General features: G+C 40.8%; 1 protein-coding gene across 1 annotated transcript in view; it reads left to right on the forward strand.

The window, feature by feature from the left end:
- GAS6 (growth arrest specific 6) overlaps positions 1-24784 on the forward strand; it is a 132171-nt gene that overhangs the window by 69026 nt on the left and 38361 nt on the right. Inside the window, exons 5-7 of the mRNA XM_030201493.1 lie at positions 5018-5140; positions 7030-7152; positions 24366-24491. Coding sequence (XP_030057353.1) covers positions 5018-5140; positions 7030-7152; positions 24366-24491 — 372 coding nt within the window. The remainder of the gene's footprint in view (positions 1-5017; positions 5141-7029; positions 7153-24365; positions 24492-24784) is intronic.

Raw genomic sequence — 24784 nt, forward strand, 5'->3', positions numbered from 1 at the left:
TTGTGAAATGTCATTATCTTTGAAATAATTACTGTATGTGGCCGTTCCTAGGTAAACACCAAAATATAGAAGGTAAAACTGTATGTCACTCAATATTCAGGCTTTAAAAAAAATCTGGTTGCTAGGTTTCACTACTTCTTTTCATTGAATTTAGAGTACAAGGGGTCCTTTTACTAAGGTGCACTGAAAAATGGCCTGTGGAAGTGTAGACGTGTGTCTATTAGATTGTAAGCTCTTTGAGCAGGGACTGTCTTTCTTCTATGTTTGTGCAGTGCTGCGTATGCCTTGTAGCGCTATAGAAATGCTAAATAGTAGTAATAGTAGTAGTAGTAGTTTTGGGCGCACGCAGAATTATTTTTTAGTGCACCTACAAAAAATGCCTTTTTTAAAAATTTTTGCCGAAAATGGATGTGCGGCAAAATGAAAAATGCTGCGCGTCCATTTTGGGTCTGAGACTTTGACCTAGCAGTAAGGTCTCACGCGGTAACCGGGCAGTAATGGTCTACATGCGTCAGAAAATTTAAAAAAATATTTTCAGACGTGCATAGCAGACACTCCAAAATTGAAATTACCGCAAGGGCCACATGGTAACCAGGCGGTAACTGCAATTTGGCGCCCGTTGTGCACGCATAGGCACCTATGTGGCTTAGTAAAAGGGCCCTTAAATTTTTATATTGGATTACATTGTCCAAGATGTTTTTTTTTTTTGAAGCTTGAATATTGAGTGACATAGTTTTGGCATAGCAGGACTCGACACAGCTGTGTTTTGACCCAGAAGGCCTGCTTCAGAGTCAAAGATGAAATGGTATGGGCACCAAACTCTGTACAAGTAGTACCACAATATGTAAACAATTTATTGCATCTAAACAGGTCAAACATGAAGTGAAGTTTAGACTCAACAGGGCTGGCTGCAATCAGCTGAATCTAATTATCAATATATTTGGTCCGTTGGTTGGTTGATTGAGTAACTATTCATATGGGCGATATGAGTGTTGAATAATTTAATTCCTTCAATAATCGAAGTAATAATAATTTAAAAACTGTTTTGTTTATTCGGGTTCCCTTTGTCTAATAATATATTTTGTTTGAAGATCAGAAACCCTTCAGCGTGACATATATGTGATAATAGGAGAAATCAGGAGGTGGGAAAAAAACATTTCACATTACTGTATTATGTCCAGTACATCACAGACTAATAGAGAACAGGAACGGAAGGTGCTGATGTGGTTGAGCCCAGTGAAACCTATAGTATGGTTACCTTGTCTAAAAGATAAGATGCTAGGTCACTAGCTGTCAGTGTGGTCATAGAAGCAGTGGACATGTTTGTAGGGGTAGAAAATGAATGTAGAATACGGTATATATACTTTTGCTGAATGTGATACCCTAGTAATTTGGACAGAATAATTCTGTTCGGCCTCTAGGATGGCCTTATAGGCATGTGTGTTATACAAGTTTTTAAGCAAGAGCTTATAGTTTTTCCATTGGTGTTCTCCATGTTTAAGTTGTCGTTTTAGCATTATGTTCATATGAAGGGGCTCTCTTAATCCTAATTGAGAAATGTGAGCATTAATTTATATGACATTAATTTACATTAATGTTTCTTTTTCTTTTAGATTTTATGATCTCATACCCATGCAATTACAACATTATTACTTGTGTGTTAAATTTCATGTTTAGCATATTGGGCAGCCAGCCAATCTGTGGCTTTGTTCAATTAACATGAAAGCTGTGCTATAATTCCCTTGCTTAATTCTCTGAAGGGTTATCCCAGAGATAATTGCGTGGCTGTAGGAGCTTGAAAAGGCACATTTTTCAATTATCGAAATGTCTTGTAAGAGTTCCTATCCACCTCCTTGGACTTGCCTTCACTTGTCCTTACTGACCTTTATTTAGAGACCTTCATTTCTTGTTCTTGTGTTGAGCTAAAGTGAGCCAAAACTTGAAATTCCACTGCTGTTGTACTTGCAAGTCTAGATTTGAAAAAGTAATCATTCCATGAATATCAAACTGTCTTACATGCTGGCTCAGTTGAAATGAACTAGTCACCAAAATTTTATGGATTTCTGGTAGGGGTGGGCACCAATCAAGAATTTTAATTGCAATTGATCGATTGATTAAAAAAACATTTAATTGTGCGATTAATCATGGCATGCATTTTGGACACATGCTTTTCAATTTTTTTTTGAATGTTGACCCAAACATACTTTTGAACAAATGCTCAGCATGGCTGATTATGCTATTCAATTAGGGGTGGGCAACAATTAAAAATTTTAATCAAAATTAATTGTGATATTAAATTTCTTAATCACATGATTAGTCGAACCTCTGGACTCGATGGCTTGGTACTGGTAAATTCCTGTTGCATGTAAATTTTTTAAACCTGCTGAATATAATGAAAAGATGCTTACACAAACTTCCTTCCCACAGCACATTGCTCCCCCTCTCTTCCATACAGGTACCTACCTTTATCTTTTCATGCTGCATCCTTCCCCTTCAGCTCCCCTTCTGCTGCTTAACCTGTTACCCCTGTCACACAGACACCCATTTTCTTGTCATCTATACCAGACCAGTCCAGACTAATGGGTTATGTCCATCTACCAGCGGAAGGAGACAGAGAAAATAGTTCCAAGTAAACCGCCCCTTAAGGGTATCGTGGAGCCTGGAATGTTCAGTATTTTCTCTGTCTCCTAGCGGATGGTGGACGGATCGTGCAGCTGCTCCTGTCCCAGATTCTTCTCCCCTGGCTGTCTTTCTAGCAGGGTGATGGTTAATTGTGGCATGGAGTAACTTGTTTCCCCTGTGGGGTTCTGTTCTGTGGTGGTAGGTATATCTGAATTTCTGCCTCAGAGGTAAGCCTTTATTTATTCCTGTCACTAGTGAAGAAGGTTGTTTATAAAAGAAAAAAAAAAGGAAACTTTGTTTTTTCCCTCCTTTTCTGCCTCTGAGGTAAACCTTTATTAATTTCTGTCACTAGTGAAGAAGGTTGTTTATGAAAAAGGAAACTGTTTCCCCTTCCTTTTCTACCTCTGAAGTAAACCTTTTTTTAATTGCTGTCACTTGTGAAGAAGGTTGTTTATAAAAAAAGAAACTGTTTTTTTCCCTCCTTTTCTCTGAGGTAAACCTTTTTTAATTCCTGTCTCTAGTGAAGGATGTTTAAAAAAAAAAAAAAAGAAGAAGAAGAAGAAACTTTGTTTTTCCTTCTTTCTTTTGCCTGTTACCTGATTTATTTTACCACCTTTGGCAATGTATTCTAGGGGGCCGCTTGCGAAGTTTCTTTGAATTTCGCTGGCCGGTGTCTGATTCTGATCTTGGACCCTTCTGAGCTGGTACCAGTTGCTTTGATTTTTTTTGTGGGTCATGGCTCGTGCCTGGATCACGAAACTCAGTTGTTTTTCTCTTCTTCACGGTCCTAGATGGCGGCTGGTTCAGAGGGCGGCCCCGTTGCTGGAACTTGTACCTTTGCGGTTCGGAGGTCCTAGTCTGCCATTTCCAAAGTGGGAGAAGTCTCTCGCTGGCTCTGTTTGGCTGCAGGCTCGGTCTTTTTAGTCCAGGGCTATTTTTTCATTCCTGTCAGCCTTACAAGGCTGTTGGTCAGTTCTTTGTCAGGTATTCTGGTGAGAAACGGGAGCTCAACTAACGTGCGTCCTCCCTCGTCGCCATCTTGGATCCCCTAATCACAGAATTTACTGCAAAATATCTGGATAACCATCTGACCTCGTTTATCGGTTTAAACTCAATCACATCTGCCTCTGCAGCTTTGACAAGTTCTTCAAATTTTGCCCTCTTAACAGAAGACCTGTAGAAAATTGTGTAAATAGTCCTTAGCAAAGTCTCGATCTCCCTCATCAAGGGAATGTCCTTCCAAGCATCATCTATTCCCAGGTCTTCATGATGTGCCACACAGTGTTGCTCTGACAAGTGTGGAATGGAATAGCGCAAAAGAGCAGCTACACCTCTTCGTTTGCCTTTCAAGACCAATGCGCAGTCCGAGGTAAACATCACCATATGGTTTAAATTCAACTTGTTTTCCATATATAACTGTTGAATAGCCCCAAAGATAGATAAACTGTCACATGCTGTTAATTTTATTATGCCAGCAAACATCGTTTTATGAAAGGATTCACTTTCGTTCCTAAATTTTATGTATAGAATCAAAGGACATACTTTTTAAGGAAAGGATTGTGCATGTGTGGTAGGTCTCTTGGTTGAGGTGATGTAGACTAAGACTATATCAGAACTTGAGAAATTGTGGGACAAGCACAGAGGATCTCTAAGGGAGAGAAAGAGATAGCAGAAATTAGTAGATGGTATACATGGGCAGACTTGATAAACACAGAAAATGATGGCAGTTAGTTATCCTAGGGGCCCCTATGGAGGGGTCTCAGTTAGTTACAGTACACCATGAGGGGTGCTAAACTAGAACAAGTCTTCTTTCAAATTTCAGCAATTAAATTTTGTCATGGAAAGGTAACTTTTTTTTTAATATACATCTAATCTTGGTTTTACATTTTCTTTGAAGGTAATCTTCTGATTTTATTGAATTAATTTTTAGAATTATTTAGTAACTTTGTCTATTAGGTTGTAAGCTCTTTGAGCAGGGACTGTCTTTCTTCTATGTTTGTGCAGTGCTGCGTATGCCTTGTAGCGCTATAGAAATGCTAAATAGTAGTAGTAGTAGTAGAGCGGTCATAAATATGTTTCTTGTTAAAACATCTGGTCCTGCCTACTCATAAATTTTGATTATTAATTTCAGTAGTAATTTTAAATTTCCATCAGATGATACACTTTCTAACAATGTATTTTTACAGAAAACTTGGACCTCACTGATCCCCCATAGAAGCTATATGATCATGAACTGATATGAGTAATTTTGTTTGGTCATTTGGGGGTTCTTGTTTTGTTTTGTTTTTTGCATATATAAAGTGCCCTGCAAGGTCATGGATTTAATGTCAAGATTGAACTTTCTAGTTAAGGAGGAGAGCTGAAAATATGTTTCTAATTTATTTCTTCTTTTTAGATCTACCAGATCAGTGTAAGCCAGATCCGTGCTACACCAATGGAACACATGTCTGTGAGGATCTAAAGGGGGAATTTTACTGTCATTGCAGAGCAGGCTGGAAGGGGAAAAACTGCAGTATTGGTAAATATATTTACCTTCTCACTATTTTTGCTTACCAGCCATGGTGGCTCTTGGTGACGCAAAGATCACCATGCAAGTTATTTTCTCCTGAACTTTAACAGGAAGTGTGCTTAGACATAGCAATTAGTTCCCTTATAATTGCAGCTATTTTGAAAGTACAAGTCAGCATATCATGCATATTAATTATCTATTGTTAATTGCACAACTAACAAACCAGGGGCCGTGTTTACTAAGGTGCGTTAATGTTCATAATGCACCTGCAGTTAGCGCGTGTGCTAACCATGTAGGCGCCTATAGGGATATTGTAGGCACATACATGGTTAATGTGTGTACATGGTTAACAAACGTTAAAGACGCTAACGTGCCTATAGCGCAGCTTAGTAAACAGGGCCCCAGGTTACGTAACTGTTTCCCTTGGTTCACAGATAAGAAAATATTCTGAGGAAACTCCAATAGCAATATATAACGTTAACCCCTGCAGGAATACCAGTTTACTGTGTATGCCTCAGCGGTGCAACTTGCAGCTAAAAACTTCATGCAGTGTGAGATTTAAGACACCAGCATCCTCATCGGCTCCACAGAAAGATTAATCTTTGACTTTTCAACATTCATATTGTGATTATCTTCTTAAATAGTTTATGTGCACATTTTACTAAAAAGGATTATTCACCGCTATCAGTCTGGGGTCTGAATCCAACATAATTCATGTTTTGCTCATAGAGCTGTTTCAAGGAAATCCCCTTAATTAAGTCACAGCGCTAGCTTCAGCGGCTGCTTCTTGCAGTTAAAGTATTGACCGCTGAAGCTGCCCTGCCCTTCCAGTACTTTGGCCCAGAGCATCATGGGCATATGCATAGAAAAATATGATCAAATCTACTGGTGAAGGATGAAACAAAAGGGCACCTTCCAAGCCACCTCCCTCTCTCCCATGCTTCTAAACTTATACCTCTGCAACTACAATCGCATTCACCCTACCCACACTCTCCTCATACTCATTGCCCACATGCACATACCCCTTCATATTACACCATGTTGAATTATATGAGGCCTATCTCTAATGCAGAGGTGATGATGACAAAACAGTTATCTATTATGTATTATTTCTGTAGATTTAAGATTTTCCCCTTTCCAGTGCAATCTCCTAGCAGCATTCAAACATTTTATTTTTGAAGAAAAGCGCCTGAAGTCAATTTAGGAAAGATAACTGGGGAAATTAAAAAAAAAAAAAAAAAGCAGAGGCTTAACTTTGGAAATATTTTCCAAGTTAAGCCATTGCTGCAGTGTGGTAGTAAATCCTCTGATCTTTTAGCAGAATGGGGTTAGGGAACTTGGAAGCAGATGCATATTACCCCTTCTTCCTCCATGTGGTTAGAATTGAGCAAGCTGAAAGACAGGGTGGGGGAAGAAAGTTCTGGAATGGAGTGAACACTAACTTTCCGAGAGCATACAGTTCTGCAATCTGTGCAGGAAAGCATTCATAAACCCATGCTTCTGCATGCTTTCATTCTTGTTGTTTACAGTATGAGACAGTGGGGATCATTGTCTTCAATATTTAACCATTCATTCAGTTCAAGAATTTTACAAAACTGAGGCCTTAATATTTTAATTCACAATGCCTTAGAGTGTTTGCTAGTACTTATTATCAACTGCTGTTGCTCTGTGCCACCACTTAGAAACTCTCTTCCTATTGACTGCCTATTTTGCCTCATAATTAAGCTGGTTTTGCTTTATATGCTCAATCAATTTACAACGTAAATTTCTGTGTTGTTTTTATTTTTGCAACCTTAAATGCAAAATTTGAGATGCCTATAAATAGTGGCTTTGGTTGTTACAATTTTTTGCATAGACTGAAACAAATGACACTAACATTGTTGTTTTTGTGCATGCAGATATAAATGAATGCAGTGTGCAGAATGGTGGCTGCAGTCAGCTGTGTGTCAACAGGCCAGGGAGCTATCACTGTCTGTGCCATAGTGGTTATGCACTTCTTCCTAACAATAGAACTTGTGTTGGTGAGTTAGATCATTTTAATTCATCTAGCTAATTTCTGTCAGTAAATCGGGCAATGCATGTTTTTTTTTTCCTAAGGATTATAAAGGAAAAACGCATGTGGCAGCAAACCAGTGAGTTACCCTTTGCTCAAGAGCATTTGTTTAGATTCAAAATGAAAATTTGTATTCAGTATTGTTTAATATTCAAAATTGAATCTGACTTTTTGCTGGGCGAAGAATTTAACTCAATTGTTTGGATCATCCTATGTAACTAGGTCAGTGGCAATTTTTGTAGCCTGACCAATATTTTGCCCAGCACGGCATCAACAACTTAGAGAGCTTTAGGGTAGCACCAGAGAATGGTTTTGAGTTCCCCCCCTCCCCCCGGATAAAGAAGGAGTTCTGTTGCATCTATTTATTGGATAGGAAATGCTCACAGAATATCTAGGGAGCTGAGGTGCATGCATATGTAAATTTGTTGGACTAGATCCATTTACCCAACTTTAAGTATTTCCTTATTAGACAACTACAATCAAGCTGGATTGCTACAAATCCTTTCACAAACTACATGTTCACATATACAGAACATGGATAGAACCTCACCAAATACTGAATAAATGGAACAGATGTGCAGAAAAAGACTGAACTAGAAGCCCCAAGAAGCCAGACTCTGCGTTATTATTATTATTTATTGTACTTGTATCCCACATTTTCCCACCTATTTGCAGGCTCAATGTGGCTTATAAAGATCTGTTATGGCATTGCCATAACAGGGTCAATAATACAATTGGTATTACAAAGAAATTAGAGCGAGCAAGAGGATCTGGTCAAGGAATTGTAGAGTAAGACAATCTGGATAGAAGGTGTTTAGGTGTTGTGTTGTATTTAGTTATGGATTCTCGTGGTAGGCCTCGTTAAAGAGAGAGGTTTTCAGAGCTTTGCGGAAGCTATTTAGTTCGGTTATCGTTTTTAAATGAGTTGGTAGTGCATTCCACATCTGCGTACTCATGTAGGAAAAGCTGGTCGCGTGTGTTAGTTTGTATTTTAGTCCTTTACAGCTAGGGAAGTGTAGGTTCAGGAAGGTGCGGGAAGATCATTTAACATTTCTTGGTGGCAGGTCCACGAGGTCTAGCATGTAAGTCGGGGTATCTCCATAGATGATTTTATGTGAACGTGGTATGTTCTTTAAGTGGGAGCCAGTGTAATTTTTTTCTTAGTGGTTTTGCACTTTCATATTTTGTTTTTCCAAAGATGAGTCTGGCTGCAGTGTTCTGGGCTGTTTGAAGTTTCTTGATGGTCTGTTCTTTACAACCAGCGAAAAGTGCATTGCTATAGTCCAGGTGACTTAATACCATTGACTGTACCAGGTTGCGAAAGATGGCCCTTGGGAAGAAAGGTTTTACTCTTTTGAGTTTCCACATGGAGTGAAACATTTTCTTCGTTATATTCTTCACGTGATGTTCAAGTATGAGATGTTGGTCGATGGTGACTCCCAGAATTTTCAGAGTGCAGTGCTAGAGAAATAGAAGCAGAAATGCATTTCCTCCTGTAATATGTAAAATACAGTACTAAGATACTGGAGAAGTTTAATGCTTTGTCTGCCTTTTCTCTGGACAGCTCAGCCTCTGTAGCTCTCATCTCCCACATTTTGCAGGACCTGTGATGACTGCAGTATGTTCCTTCATAGTCTCCTGCCAGCAAAGTGGATCGGGGGGAGGGGGATGGCTGAAGACACTGCTTTCCCTTTGGGGGGTACTCTTTGAGTGTGTTCAGGGTGCATAGGACCTAGGCTCTTTTATTAGTACTTGAGTTCTATGGGTCAACTTTTATTGGGTAATAGAAAAGGTGCCTGAGCTCAGTATCACCATGTAACCCTGAAAAAAGTGGGTGTTTAAATCTATAGCATTTAAAACAATTCAGAGAGAAAGCATTTTAATTTCTTTATTAAAAAAAAAAAATTATAAGCCACCATATTGCAAATTTCATGGCAGCAAACAAAGAAGAGTTAAGTTTTTATTTCCTTTTATGAACAAATTTCCCACAAATTAATGGGCCTAGTTTAAAAAAAAATGTAAACAGAGAGAGAAACTGTAGCAATAATAATCAACCCAGCAACTCAGTCATCATGAAGTAGGGCTTTTATATAGATTGTTCCAAAATTCCTGAGAATGAAGGCCCTTTGGGCTAAGAAATAGCAGCAATAATGGATTCCTAGACATAACTGATCTATTTAAGAATGGAAAAGCAATCAGCCCTCTCATTTAAGATTGGGTATTTCCATATTAGGTATTGAAAATCAAGGTACATGGTTCAAATTGAATACATGCTTCTATAGGAAGCCAATGTAGTGCTGTTAGGTGTCACTCTCTGACTTATATGCCTAGCTAGAGAAATAGAAGCAGAAATGCTAGTGGTTAGGGTGGTGGACTTTGGTCCTGAGGAACTGAGTTGGATTCCCGGCACAGGCAGCTCCTTGTGACTCTGGGCAAGTCACTTAACCCTCCATTGCCTACCGCATTGAGCCTGCCATGAGTGGGAAAGCGCGGGGTACAAATGTAACAAAAATAAATAAATAAAATAAAAGCATTGAGGTATCATTATATGGATATAAGAAATGAAAGAGTGTTTGGGATATTTGTAACTTAGTATATTTTGAGTTAAGTCCCCACACTTGAAAGTTATAGGTCTACTAAATTGGATGATTAAAAATCAATCAAGCAGCTGTATTCTATATACTTTGAATTTTCTTCAGTAGAAATTTAGAACAACCCAAATAAATGCTATTACAACAATCCAGTTATCCTTACATGAGACGTTTTAGTGGTTGAGGCTATTTCTTGCAGAGAGCTTATCTGGTACCATCCTGTCTTCCAAAGGTGGCTAAACTCTTTACTCCTGCTGGAATTCTGCGCAGAATTTCCCAGCCATTCAGGATTCACCATTTTCATGCAGAATCTCTTCTTTTTTTTTTTAAGCATTTATTTATAATTTTAACATTTTAAAACACAGTACATATCCATATATTGATTCTGTAGATACATGTCTTCACATAGTAGCATAAGAGTTTCAAACATTATCTAATAATTTCAGCTAAACAGTTATACACCTCTATGTAGGTTACCTATATTCCCCTCCTCTTAAGCCTTCCCACCCCCTATATAAGTATGTGCGCCACAAGTTTTATGGTGCAGAGGTTGCTTTCCATTTAATATACGGGTCCCAGATTTTATGGTAATGTATAATCCGACCATTTCTCATAGCTGTAAGTTTTGACATCAATTGTATTCTATCCAATTTTTCCCGGACTACGTGTATTCCCGGAATCATAGGCTTCTTCCAGGCTGAAGCAATGATGAGTTTGCCTGCCACAAATAACTGGGTGGCAAAGCTGTGTGTGATTTTTTTAATCCCTGTGGGTTTAAAGTGAAGCAGACAGCTCTCTGCCTTCATGGGATACGTCTGGCTCGTCACTTTACATAGGAAGCCTATCACCTCCATCCAAAACTTCTGGGCATGGCTACAGGCCCACCACATGTGAAACATATCCCCTTTTATCTCACATTGCCTCCAACAGTTGCCCGTGCCCTTTTTATACATTGTGGCTAATCGGTGGGGAGTGTAGTACCACCAATACAGCATCTTGTGCCCGTTTTCTATCAGGGTACTAGAGACTGATACCCTTAGTAATGACCGAAAGGCTTGTGCCCATTGAGAGGGGTCATAGGTGGAACCCATTACTGTCTCCCATTTTGTAGTGTAGTGTTCTATTGGGTTCTCCCTAGATAAGAGGGCCCCATAAAGTTTAGTTATCCCCCCTTTACTACCCCCTTTCGTCAGACTTTTCTCCAGTATTGTCTCTGTCAGACTAAGCTCTTCTACCACTCTCCTCTTTATAAAGTCACGAACCTGGTAAAATTGAAAAGCTTGCAGGGGGGAAAGTCCATGTTCTCGGCATAATTCTGTGTATGAGGTCCGTACCCCTTGTTCCCACATTTGTCCCAGTTCACACAAGCCTCGCTCTTCCCATTCTAGGTACGCCCCGTCTAATTGACCCGGCCCAAACTGCGGAGCAAATCTGAGAAACATGTGCGTAAAGTATGTCCTTTCTGGGAAATGCTGCTTCCTTATTTGTCTCCAGGTCATAAGAGGCCACCGCAGCACGGGAGGGCTTCTCTTAATTACTTCATCTAATTGTTGTGTCGGTAGCCATGGCACCGCTCTCAAGGGAATGGGATCTACCCATCTTTGCTCCATTTTAATGCCTATCTTTACCGGGTTCTGCTGCCACGCAGCTATTATTTTTAAATGCGCCGCCTGATAATAGGTCTTAAAAGATGGGACCCCCATCCCGCCCCGCTTACGCGATTGATATAGCACCTCTCTCCGCACTCTCGGGGGTTTTTTCTTCCAAATGAACGCAAATGCCTTTCTCTGCAAATTCCTCAGAAAGCCCTTTGGGAGATTGATTGGTAATGCCATAAAAAGATATAAAAGTTTGGGGAGAACTATCATTTTTAATGCACTGATTCTTCCCATCCATGACAAAGTCAAGCCCTCCCATCGCTCCATTTCCAAAAAGAGTTCTCGCACTTTGTCTGGGAAGTTGTATTTGAAAATGTCTTCTATTTTACGTGGAATATTGACCCCTAAGTATCGAATGTATTTGGTCGCCCACCTGTATTGAAATTGCTGTTGGAGCTGTGTCATCTGTATATCAGGTATCCCCACGTCTAATGCTTCAGACTTGTCAAAGTTAATTTTAAACCCTGACACTTCCCCATATTTTTGTATAACTTCATTTATTTTTGGGAAGGAGACCAGGGGCTCCACCAACGTGAGCAATATATCGTCCGCGAACATAAGAACTTTAGTCTCTATTCCTCCCCATCTTGGGCCCCTGATCTCTCTCTGGGTTCTAATTTGAATAGCCAGCGGTTCCATTACTAGGGCAAATAAAAGCGGGGATAGCGCACAGCCCTGTCTGGTGCCCCTGTTCAGCTGGAACGCTTGAGAGAGATGGCCATTAACCCGCACAGCCGCTTTTGGGGATTTGTATATTGTGTGTAACCAGGCCCCAAATCGCCCTCCAATGCCTATTTGTCTTAACACCTCAAATAAAAAAGCCCAGCTCACCCTGTCAAACGCTTTTTCGTCATCCAGAGATAAGATACACAAGGTGGTATTATGAATTTGTGCATTCTGGACCATAAAAATGGCTCTCCTGACATTGTCAAAAGTTTGCCGACCTTCCACAAACCCTGCCTGATCTTCATGGACTAAATTCGGGAGATATCTTTGTAATCTAGTTGCCAGAATTTTAGTAAATATTTTGTAGTCCACCCCCAGTAGGGAGATGGGCCTGTATGACCCACATTTCTGCGGGTCCTTGCCTGCTTTGGGGATCACAGTTATAGTAGCAAGATCCCAAGTTGGCGGCAACCCCGTGGCCATATCTATGGAGTTGAAGACTCTCACCAAAATGGGGGCCAGCAACTCTCCAAAGATTTTGTAAAATCGGTTTGTATATCCATCGGGGCCCGGCGCCTTGTGGGGAGCCAGATTTTTAATGGTGGACTTGACCTCCTCTAACGTGATGGGCTTCGATAATATTTGCTGGGCCTCCTCAGATAATTGAGGGAGCTCAATTCCCGCCAGAAACTCCTCTATATTTTCTAGATTTGGGGCCGTTTCTGGAGTATATAGTTGTTGATAAAAGGATCTAAATATGGACTTTATTGACTCCTGATCTGTATGGAGCTCACCTTGTTCATCTTTTAAGCTTCCTACTCCATTCCTAGCAGCTCTTTGTTTTAATTTATACGCTAATAACCGACTGGGCTTATTGCCAAATTCAAAATGTGTTTGACCTACTCTTTGCAATTGTACAGTCAAGTCTGCCAATTCCAAGTCCAGAATCTGGTGTCTTATCTCCTGTGCCCGTCTCAGCAATGTTGGACTGGGCTGCGCATCCCCTTGTTGCAACTCCCCCTCCACTCGCAACAACTCCTCCCGCAATTTCTGTTCCTCTGCAATTCTCTTTTTCCAACAGTGTGAGCGCAGCGCAATCAATTGGCCCCGCAGCACTGCCTTAAGTCCCTCCCAGAGTGTGGCCGGGGATACCTCCCCATTGTCATTATAAGTGAGATATTCTTTAATATATTGTTCAATGGAGATTAAGTTATCTGGGCTCACTAATAGTGTGTCATCTAGATTCCATATGCGCTCTTTTCTTGGCATCCCCATGTTTGCGAGTCGTAGCAGCACTGGGGAGTGATCTGACCATGTACGTGGTAGTATTTGGGATGTGGCCCCCATACTCGATATCATTACGTCTCCCAGCCACATGTCTATCCGGGAAAAGCTATGATGCACTGAAGAGTAAAATGTATAGCTACGTGTGGAGGGGTTATCCCTGCGCCACAAGTCTATTAATTGCCACCTTGTGAGTAGTTCTTTAAGCTGGCGTCTACCCTGTTGGCCATAAGTGACTCCTACTGCGGAGTTGTCTAAATGTGGATGTAGAGTAATGTTAAAGTCTCCTCCTACTAATAGGGATCCCTCAATGTGTTGTGTGATTTGTCGGTCTAGTTCTAGGAAAAATTGCTCCTGATTGGCATTGGGACCATAAATGTTTAGTATCGTGTAAGCTTTTCCCGCTAGTTGCAGATTCACAATCAAATATCGCCCATCTTTGTCCCGTATTACCTTCCGTACCACCCAGGGCTTGGAATTGCTTAGTGCTATCAGAACTCCCTTACTTTTTGTGTTTGCATGGGAAGAGGCGAAATATATATGAGGGTATTGTCTATGCGAACAGAGTCTCTCGTATCTGGGTTTAAGGTGGGTTTCCTGGATCAAAGCCACATCCACTTGTAGGCGGCAGAGTTCCCTAAATAATAATTGTCGCTTTCTGGGTATGTTTAGCCCCTTTACGTTTAATGATAGCCCTATTATATCAGCCATAATTATCTCGAGATGTCATTCTTCGCCTCATGCAGAATCTCTTCTTTGAGGGGAATCATTAAAGAATAATGGTGGAACAGGCTGCGGTGATGGATGGATGGTTGGCTGGCACCCCCCTGAGTCTCTGTGGGCCCTCCCCAGCCCACAGTAATGGAAGGAAGGAAGGCTGGCTGGCTGGCTACCCCCGACACCCCCCCCCCCAAAACCTCTGTGGGCCCTATTAGTGGTCTCTTCAGGGTCAGGAAAGAACCTTATTCTTTTCTGCCCACTGCCACCGCTCCGTGGCCGTTACTGCCACTTCTTCAAAATGGCTGCCAAAACTTCAAGTGGTAATCTCGTGAGGCTGCTGCAGGAAGTCTCAATTGCCGTTTGGAAGAAGCAGCTGTACTGGCCCAGAGAAGCTGCAGCGGGCAGGAAAGAGTGGGGTTCTTTCCTGCCCCAAAGAGGTACTCCTGGTGCACCTCCTCCTTATCTTATTTCACTGGTGGGTGCGGGTGGATGCTATGTGTAGGTGTGGGGGAGAGCAGAGGGGCTGGTAAAAACTATGGATTGTATATATGGGTGCGAGGGGGACTAGGAAAAATAATGGATGGTATGTATGGGTGCAGGGAGGCTGGAAAAAACAATGGATGGTGTGGATGCAGGGATGGGTGCTGTAAAAAAAAAAAAAAAAGATGGATGCTAGGGGTTCTGGGAAAAATATGGATGGTATCTGTGTACAGGGAGGGGGCTTTAATATTGTTTAAATTATGACAAATAAACTTACAGAATTTACAAATTTTGTGCACAGGATTTTGATTTTGTTTTGGCGCAGTATTCTGGCAGGGGTACTTCTTTCATCTAAATCAGGTGATTGTATTTCTAGCTTTCTCAAAGTCAGACAAGTTGGATTCCAACCCTTTCAAAAACTGGATGTACACAGAGCTCTCTTGCATTACTTGGAGGTCATGAATTCTTTTCTTAAGTCAGGTAGCCTATTTGTATTGTTTCATGGGTTATGCAAAGTCAAAGGGGCCTCAAATTCTTCTGTTGCCCATTTGGATTAAGGGACACCATAGGAGCATCTTAGCTCTTCAGTCAGAAAGGTTTCAGTGGATCTCAGAATTCAGTTAACTAGAACCCGGGTACTTCTTGGACAGAAACTCAAGTAGTATTGGTGCTTCTGAAGTGATCTGTGGAGGAAGAGACTAACAGTGCTGCTCTTTTGGTAGCTTTTGAGCAAGATAAGGACAGAATTTTTAGCTTATTTCAAAACAAAACTGCTTCTTTCTTGGACAAGATATATGGGTCTATCCTGACTTTTGTAAGGTTCCACAAGACAGGAGGAAAAAGTTTCTGATTTTAGGCTAAGAAGCAAGAGCTGTTGGCATGTAGGTGTTTGTTTGGTTCCCATGTAAATGTCTTGTGACTTGCAGAAAAAGACCTCTATGACTGGTGGTCGGGGGGGGGGGGGGTGGTCTCTAAGTTATAGATCTTTTTTTTTTAATTCTATTGTTCTGTTTAAATATGCAGAACTCAGGCTTTTCCTTGGTTATAGCTTTCTTTCTGAATTCTCCTCTTTCTTGATTTCCCTTTTTTTCTTTCTGTTGTAGTAAGACACACGTTTTTTTGGATTATTGTTACTTCTAAATGTTTTTTCCATGTTCTCTTTCTATTTCAACTTGGCTTGGTTTTGAATGCACCTTTTTTGATTGGAAAAAAAACCACACCTTATACAGTGAAGTAAAAAGGAACAGTGCATTAAAACACCCCTAAGAACTTTGTATTTATCAACTATTTTGAAAGTATCTGCTGGATAATATGGTTTCCTTCTGTAATACAACCCTAAAACATGTCTGGACTTGCCAGTGGTACATCATTTTACTATCCATCCTCATAGCATGAGAGTGATTCACAGAGGATCGTGGGTGGCCTTATGTTTGTGATCCAGCACTCCCGTCCTGATGGAAAGAAAGTAAGAGAGGTTATTTTTGAATAATTGTTTTGCTCTTTGTAGGCACATTTTCATTTCAGATGTATTCCCAAAGCAACCTTTCTTGGGAGGAGACAGTTGTAAAGGATGTAGACTGAAGCTTTGCTGGAGGGCTGTGCTCTATTTTTACTAAATTAGTGCTATATAAATGCATACTATTGAGTGACCAGGGCATACAGAAGGGCAATTCTGTAACAGAGCGCCTGTATAAAATACTAGCTAGTCAGGTGTATACACAGCTAGAAGTTAGACATTTGCACTTATGCGATTGTGCTTAAATGCCTGAGATACGTGCATAATTTATAGTATTCTGGTCACTGCATCTCAAAAAAGATATAAAGGAATTAGAAAAGATGCAGAGAAGGGCGACGAAAATGATAAAGGGAATGGAACGACTTCCCTATGAGGAAAGACTGAGAAGGTTAGGGCTCTTCAGCTTGGAGAAAAGGTGGCTGAGGGGTGATATGATAGAAGTCTACAAGATAATGAGCGTTTGTTTACACTTTCAAACAACAACAAAACCAGGGGACACAAGATAAAGCTAGAATATGGTAGATTTAAAACAAATAGGAGAAAGTTTTTCTTTACTCAGCGTGTAGTTAGACTCTGGAACTCGTTGCTGGAGAATGTAGTGACAGCAGCTGGCCTTACGGAATTTAAAGGGGATTTGGACAGATTCCTGAGGGAAAAGTCCATTGAACATTATTAATTTTGGGGGGGGGGGGGGGGGGGGTTGCCGGGTTCTTGAAGCCTGGATTGGCCACTGTCGGAGACAGGATGCTGGGCTTGATGGACCCTTTGTCTTTTCCCAGTATGGCGGTGCTTATATACTTATGTACTTATAAGGTAGGTCTGTAAGTGTGAGCCCTACCCAGGCTCTGCCCTTTGTATGCCCACTGTGTAAATATGCACTATCAGCCCAATGCTCAAAGCTCCAGCGCTGTTCCAAACAGCGCTGGAGTTTTACTGCTGGATCAGCGCAGAAAAACAACTCCCTCATGCTCAACGCTAATGAGATGCAATTTAGGCATGCACATAGTATTGAACATGAGAGAGTTTAGCTGGAGGACAGTGTCTTGCACATATGCTGAAGAGTTGTGCATTAAACACAGCTCTTGAGCGAGTGCGCAGAATGCCTTTGGGGGAGGGGGAAGAGGAAGAAGTGCCGAGTTTGACAACAAGCCAACTGGGAAGACCACCTTCAGGTAAGAACATAACATAAGAACGTAAGTGTCACCATACTGGGACAGACCGAAGGTCTGTCAAGCCCAGTTTCCTGTTTTCAACTGTGGCCAATTCAGGTCACAAGCACTTGGCAAGATCCCAAAACAGTACAATACATTTTATGCTGCTTATCCTAGAAATAAGCAGTGGATTTTCCCAAGTCCATATTAATAAAGGCTTATGGACTTTTCTTTTAGGAAGATATCCAAACCTTTTTTAAACCCTGCTAAACTAACTGCTATTTCCACATTCTCTAGCAATTAATTCCATATTGAGTGAAGAAATATTTTCTCCAATTTGTTTTACATTTGCTACTTTGTAGCTTCATTGAATGCCCCCTGGTCCTAGTATTTTTGGAAAGAGTAGCCATTGATTCATGTCTACCTGTTCCACTCCACTCATTATTTTATATATCTTTATCATATCTCCTCTCAGCCATCTTTTCTTCATGCTGAAGAGCCTAGCCACTTCAGCCTTTCCTCATAGGCAAGTCGTCCCATCCCTTTTATCATTTTTGTTGCCCTTCTCCTTTTCTAATTCCACTATATCTTTTTTGAGATGCGGTGACCTTGTTGCTCCATGTTTAATCCAAACTAGCATGGAGCACCGTACCATAAATAATGCCCAGCTTCTCCATGCTAACTCTGCGCTTTTCTCCAGCCTCTGCTCTAACACGTCTGCCACCACAAAAGTCACTTCCAACTAGAAAGTTAAGGTGTTCGGGGGGGTATTTTTTTCTTCCTACATCCCTCCAGCCTTCCCTATCCCTCGCTACTCGGTACAATCCTGACACCAGCTCCGAGCTGGCATAGGGTTTTCAGTGGCAGGAGTGCCCTTGTATAGTGCGTTGTCCTTTGAGCATTAGGGAGGAATAGGTAACGAGCTTGTTAGCATGCATTTGCATGCGACGTGCGGTCTGAGCCGGTGCGCTCATTTCCTGTGCTCGAACCCTTTCAGCATTCTGCAGGAGCATATGCGGGTGCTAATGGCCTCTAGCGCCCACATTTGCTTCTGAGCATCAGGGTCTATGTGAGATCATCACTTATTTACAGAATAGTGCTTAAGTGCAGTGTTGGCATGTATATGTGCATGTGCTTACATGCGTGCATATTTTAATATAAGAGCATAAGAACATAAGAGTAGCCATACTGTGTCAGACCAATGGTCCATCTAGCCCAGTATCCTGTTTTCCAAGCAGTGGCCAAGCCAGGTCACAAGTACCTGGCAGAAACCCAAATAGTGGCAACACTCCATACTACAAATCCCAGGGCAAGCAGTTGCTTCCCAAGTCTGCCTCAATAGCAGACTATGGACTTTTTCTTCAGGAATTTGTCCAAACCTTTTTTTAAACCCAGATACGCTAACCGCTGTTACCACATCCTCCGGCAAAGACTTCCAGAGCTTAACTATTTGTTGAGTGAAAAAATATTTCCTCCTATTTGTTTTTAAAGTATTTCTATGTAACTTCCTTGAGTGTCTCCTAGTCTTTGTACTTTTGGAACGAGTAAAAAATTGATTTACTTCTACTCATTCTATACCACTCAAGATTTTGTAGACCTCAATCATATCTCCCCTCATCCGTCTCTTTTCCAGGCTGAAGAGCCCAAACTTCTTTAGCCTTTCCTCATACGAGAGGAGTTCCATCCCCTTTATCATTTTTGTCGCTATTCTTTGAACCTTTTCTAATTCCACTATATCTTTTGCACTATATCATCTGCACCATGAGCGATACAAAGTCCATAAGTGTTAGAGCCTATTATACAGAAGTGCCCCCATATAGACTTTAGTGTGACAGCATATTACAATGTATAATGTCTCAATTTTTGTTCATTGGAGGTAAAATTGTTTAGGTTTATTTATTTTTGGTAAAATTCATGCCCTTGATAGCGGAGGGGGAGGGAGGGTCAACACCATACAGCTTCTTGTTAGGGGGGGAGGAGGTGGGGACGGGGGATGTGTTGCAAGCTGTGCATCAGATCGCATTATGTGGTTACCATAGGCATAACATTCTCTGGACTGTAGCAGTGTTTATCTGCATTGCTATAATGCCAGTCTTTAAAAAGGCCATTTTACTAAACTGTGTTAAGCACTAACACGCATTTAGGGGCCCTTTTACTAAGCCGCGAAGGAGCTTATGCATGCCAATTTGGTGTTACCGCCCGGTTACCACGTGGCCCTTGCAGTAATTTCAATTTTGGTGTGCATCCGCTACGCGCATATGAAATATATTTTTTATTTTCTGACATGTGGCAGCTACGCATGGCAAGTGGAATTTGACACACATAGATACGTGGAATGCCCTCCTGCGGGAGGTGGTGCAGATGAAAACGGTAATGGAATTCAGACATGCGTGGGATAAACACAAAGGAATCCTGTTTAGAAGGAATGGATCTACAGAATCTTGGCAGAGACTGGGGGGACACCGGTATTTGGAGAGTAAAAGCAGTGCAGGGCGGACTTCTACGGTCTGTGCCCTGATCATGACTGAATAGATATGGATGGGCTGGAGTGTAAATTTTAAGGGGCTTCGACGTTAGCTTCAGACCTTTTAATACAGGAACAGTGCTGGGCAGACTTTTATGGTCTGTGCCCTGAGAAAAGGCAGGGACTAATCAAACTCGGGTATACATACCATGTAGAATGAGTTTATCTTGTTGAGCAGACTGGATGGACCATTCAAGTCTTTATCTGCCATCATTTACTATGTTACTATGGGGCTCATTTTTAAAGCACAGACTTACAAAGTTCCATAGGTTACAATGGAACTTTGTAAGTGCTTTGAGAATATGCCTCCACATAGACCATTACAGCCCGGTTACCGCATGAGACCTTACCGCTAGGTCAATGGCTTGCGGTAAGGTCTCAAACCCAAAATGGACGCGCTGCAATTTTCATTTTGCCACGTGTCCATTTTCGGTGTTTTTCAATAGATAAAAGAGAATGCATTGGAGAATCGAGTGGAGGAGTGGCCTAGTGGTTAGAGCATCGGTCTTGACACCCAGATGTGCCTGGTCAAATCCCACTGCTGCACCTTGTGATCTTGGGCAAGTCACTTAACCCTCCATTGTCTCAGGTACAAACTTAGATTGTGATCCCTCCAGGGATAGGGAAAATACCCAGTGTATACCTGAATATAACTCACATTATTGAGCCACTACTGAAAAAGGTGTGAGCAAAATCCAAATAAAAATTATAATTTATTTATTTGTTGCATTTGTATCCCACATTTTCCCACCTCTTTGCAGGCTCAATGTGGCTTACAATACATCATGAATAGTGAGAATGCATGATAAAGTATACATTTAGTAATAAACAAAGATTTTGTGTAACATGATAATGATAAAACATGGTAGTGTATTAGCAAGCAATCATATTAAGAAATATTTAAGAAATTTATAAGAATTATATAGAAAATGTACAATTAGTATTAGCAAGAGAAAGGAAAAAAAAACATGATAGTGGTTTGGCAAGCAAATATTGTGGGGCAGTTCTGGATCTATGTGCAGGAGTTCATATTTATTGATCATTGTTGTATGCCTTGTTGAAGAGATGGGTCTTCAGTAGACTTCGGAAGTTGGCTTGTTCATAGGTCGTTTTTAGGTTTCGCGGCAGCACATTCCAGAATTGTGTGCTCAGGTAGGAAAAGGTTGATGCATGCGTTAGTTTGTATTTAAGGCCTTTACAGTTTTGGAAGTGAAATTAAGGAATGTACGGGACGATTTTTTATCATTCCTGGGTGGTAAGTCTATCAGATCTGACATGTAGGCTGGTGCGTCTCTGTGAATGATTTTGTGAACTAGGGTGCATATTTTGAACGTGATTCGTTCTTTGAGTGGGAGCCAGTGTAGTTTTTCTCGTAGGGGTTTAGCACTTTCGTATTTTGTTTTACCGAATATGAGTCTAGCTGCAGTATTCTGAGCTGTCTGGAGTTTCTTGATTATTTGCTCTTTACAACTGGTGTAGAGTGCATTGCAGTAATCTAGATGACTGAGTACCATTGACTGTACCAGGTTGCGAAAGACAGTTCTTGGGAAGAAAGGTCTTACTCTTTTTAATTTCCACATTAAGTGGAACATCATCTTGGTTGTATTTTTCGTGTGACTCTCAAGTGTTAGGTGTCGGTCAATCGTAAGTCCAAGAATTTTTAGGGTGTCCGAAATTGGAAGGTTCAGTTTTTGTGTGTCAAAGGTGGTGAATTTGTTCGTGTTGTATTGCGAGGTGAGTACTAGGCATTGGGTTTTCTCTGCATTGAGTTTCAACTTGAATGTGTCCGCCCATGTGTGCATGATGTGTAGGCTTTGGTTTATGTCATTGGAGATTTCCTTTAGTTCTTGTTTAAATGGAATATAGATCGTTACGTTACCTTGAGCATACCTCTCCAATGACGTTTGAAGGTGGGGATTGATGTCATTGATACATACTGGTCAGCAGTGTCATAGCCCTGCATGGGAAGATGTTTGGTGGCTCTCCTTTAGCTCATTAGAACCCAAAGTAGCTCCAGCTTAAAAATTAATGAAGACCACTACCCTAGAGTATGAGCGTCATATGTAGGTGAACATGGCTTAGTACATTGGCTTCTTAGCCAGCTATGGAAATAATTCTTGAAACCTTTTTAAGTGTATTCACCACAGTATAAAAATGGAACCAGCAAAATTATTCAAAATGCCAGTAATCTTATTGGCAATACGTTCAGTGCTATCTTTTAAAAAGTCTTACACCATTCAATATTGAAATAATAAAGCTATCTTTAAAAAGTGGAAAAAGACCACTGTTGTATATATCAGTTAAAGGAAGTGGTTCAATCATAAGTCATAGTGCAGGCTAATGATTTTTTGGTAAAGATTATAACAGAAATATTAGAATATCTAACTCATTCAATTTTCTTTTTTATGACAGATTAATAACAGAGGTCTCTTCCTTAGATCTACTCATAAGCTTTAAGTGATAGCCTTTCAAGATCTAATTTAAAAAATGATACCAATAATGTTTACAGATGCTATAGACTTTAAATAAACCATTTAACTTAATTTAGTTATGTCTTGTTCAGTCAATCCAAATATATTCATTATTTTCATTTATATATGTATATATCCATTCATAAAACAGCTTCCCATGTCATGGCTCAAAATATGCATAGGGTTTAATATGGATAAATTATCTACATAACCTTTTGCTCACTGATCTGCTGAATATTTACTTTGGCGGGGGGGGGGGGGGGGGGGGTAATTTTCTGTGATCTAAACAAAATTATATAACTTATTCCAGATAGTGACTGAATTTTGCACTAGATGTAGTACGTTTTTTTTCTAGTGATAAAGGTGCTGGTACTCAAAATGCCAGGCCATCCTTCAGGGATGAGGTGATCACTTAGAGACCCACCCCACTATAGCCAGGCCCCCTGCAACCAGTCACAGAATCTATCACAAGGCAGAGTTGATATGTAGAGCCTGGGCTCTTTCATTAAAACTCAGGGAACATGGATCAATTTTATCAGACAATGGAAAAGGTGCCGGTACTCAGTACCTCCTCAAAAAAAGCCCTGACTAGATGGATAATGTTGGATGGCTGCCTTCCTTCTACCCCTCCACTATACAGATAGTATTAGCATGGTTAGATATTTTCAGTCCAGTACTACCTGTACAGTGACTGAAAACACACCAGCAAGGAGATCATAGTCAATAAGGGACGATGTTCCTGCCCAGTTAAACCCTGCTGAGCTGGCCAACCGCCAATATTCAATGGCTCTTAACTGGGTAGTGTCTCTGAATATTACCGCTAACCAGCCATTCCCTAAACAGGTTAGATGCAGTCCTGGGGTGCAGTTGCAGCGAGTTGCAGCATAGTTGGCTAGTAACAATATTTGGTCCACTAATGGGGTAAGTAAGCACATAAAGTTAGGACAGTAAAAAGGTTGTCCTAACTTTGGGACCCTTTTACTAAGCCTAGGAAAAAAAGTAGCCTGTGGGAGCGCGAAAGCATCTTTTGAGCACGCTCCGGGCCAGCTTTTGCCACGTCTCACTTGCTATCTAGGCGGTAGGCATGAAGAAAGTGTACACTGCCGTTTACTGCTGGGTAAGTGCCGTGCGGTAAAAAATATTTTCTACCACTTGTTTTCGGAGCGCACCAAATTCAGAATTACCTGAAGCTGTCACACAGCCTGGTATCCCCTTTCAGTGTAATTTCAGGGGAGGAGGGGAACAGTAACCATTGGGGGATTAAGGAGGTGTCATGCCTTAATCCCTCTAGTGGTCAGCTGCTCAATCAGATCACCTTTTTATGCCCTGGACATGATGAAGCAGATCTAACTTAGGACATCCTTCTTTTTAAGGCTTGGACGTTTCTTCTTCTTCAGTAATCGCTGTTGGACATCCTGATTTTGGGCCCGCCCTACAGCCCACAACACGCCCCCTTGATATTTCGACATACTGCAGTGCTGGATGTCCCTTTTCTGCCTTTGAAAAATTGGGATTTGGATGTTTCAAGCAAATGGGCGTCCATTCTGGCATTTTGAGATGTCCATATGCTTCGAAAATAAGCTTTATTGTCACATCAAATTTAAGTGTAATACCATGCTTCACCATCAGGAGGTTTACAGTATGAATATATTAAGGTAAATTGGGAGGAATGAAAAAGGACAAAAAGTATGTTCCCAAACTTGGTTCTGATTAAGTTTGGAAGCCCAAAGGAGCAGGAGATAAGTGCCTTATGAACAATCTGATGGCTGGAAATACAGTGCGTCAGTAAGCTGAGTGGAGTGTCGTGTCAACTGCTTAATAAATTTAATGAAAAAATTATTAAAAAGCAAAGAGTTTATTTTGCAATGGTGGTAATCTCCTTTTGGACAGGGCATTTGTTTTGATTTGTTGTTTGACCAATTGCACATCCAGATACAATGTTGGCTGTTTACAGAGCTGTTAGGTACAATCAATGCTTGCTTACTGTGCTAAAATTCAGGGTATATAAATGGTTCTGCCTTCCTAAAGGACCAGATCTAGATTGCTGTCCATGCAGTAACTCCACACCAATCTGAATTGATCAATGTTTTTTTGTTTTTTTTAAATTTTTGTTCTTCCAGATATTGATGAATGCATGGCTTCCCCGGGCATCTGCGGGACGGCTGTCTGTATAAATCTAATTAGCTCCTACTCGTGCTACTGTAAAGAGGGTTACAAGTATGATGAATTGACCAAATCTTGCATAGGTATGTTGAATTCTGAACCTGAAAGCCTTCACTATGTGCGTAACATGGTTCTCTTTTTCCTGTGGTCTGGTTGAGAAAATGGCATTGTATGTGTATTTATTAAACATTGTATATTTTATATATCTTATTAGAGGTTTTTGGCCTAGAAGAAATAGTAATATTCAAGTACTCTAACTTCACAGTGTGTTGCTGACTAAGTGGGCTTATGCATGTTCTGTCTTCTGTGATGGACACATTTGCTAGAAAGTGAATATGTATGTCTTTGTAAATTTAAGAATGTGCAGACAAAAAGA

This window comes from Microcaecilia unicolor, chromosome 4 (genome assembly GCF_901765095.1).
Source record: "Microcaecilia unicolor chromosome 4, aMicUni1.1, whole genome shotgun sequence".
NCBI classification, from domain to species: Eukaryota; Metazoa; Chordata; class Amphibia; order Gymnophiona; family Siphonopidae; genus Microcaecilia; species Microcaecilia unicolor.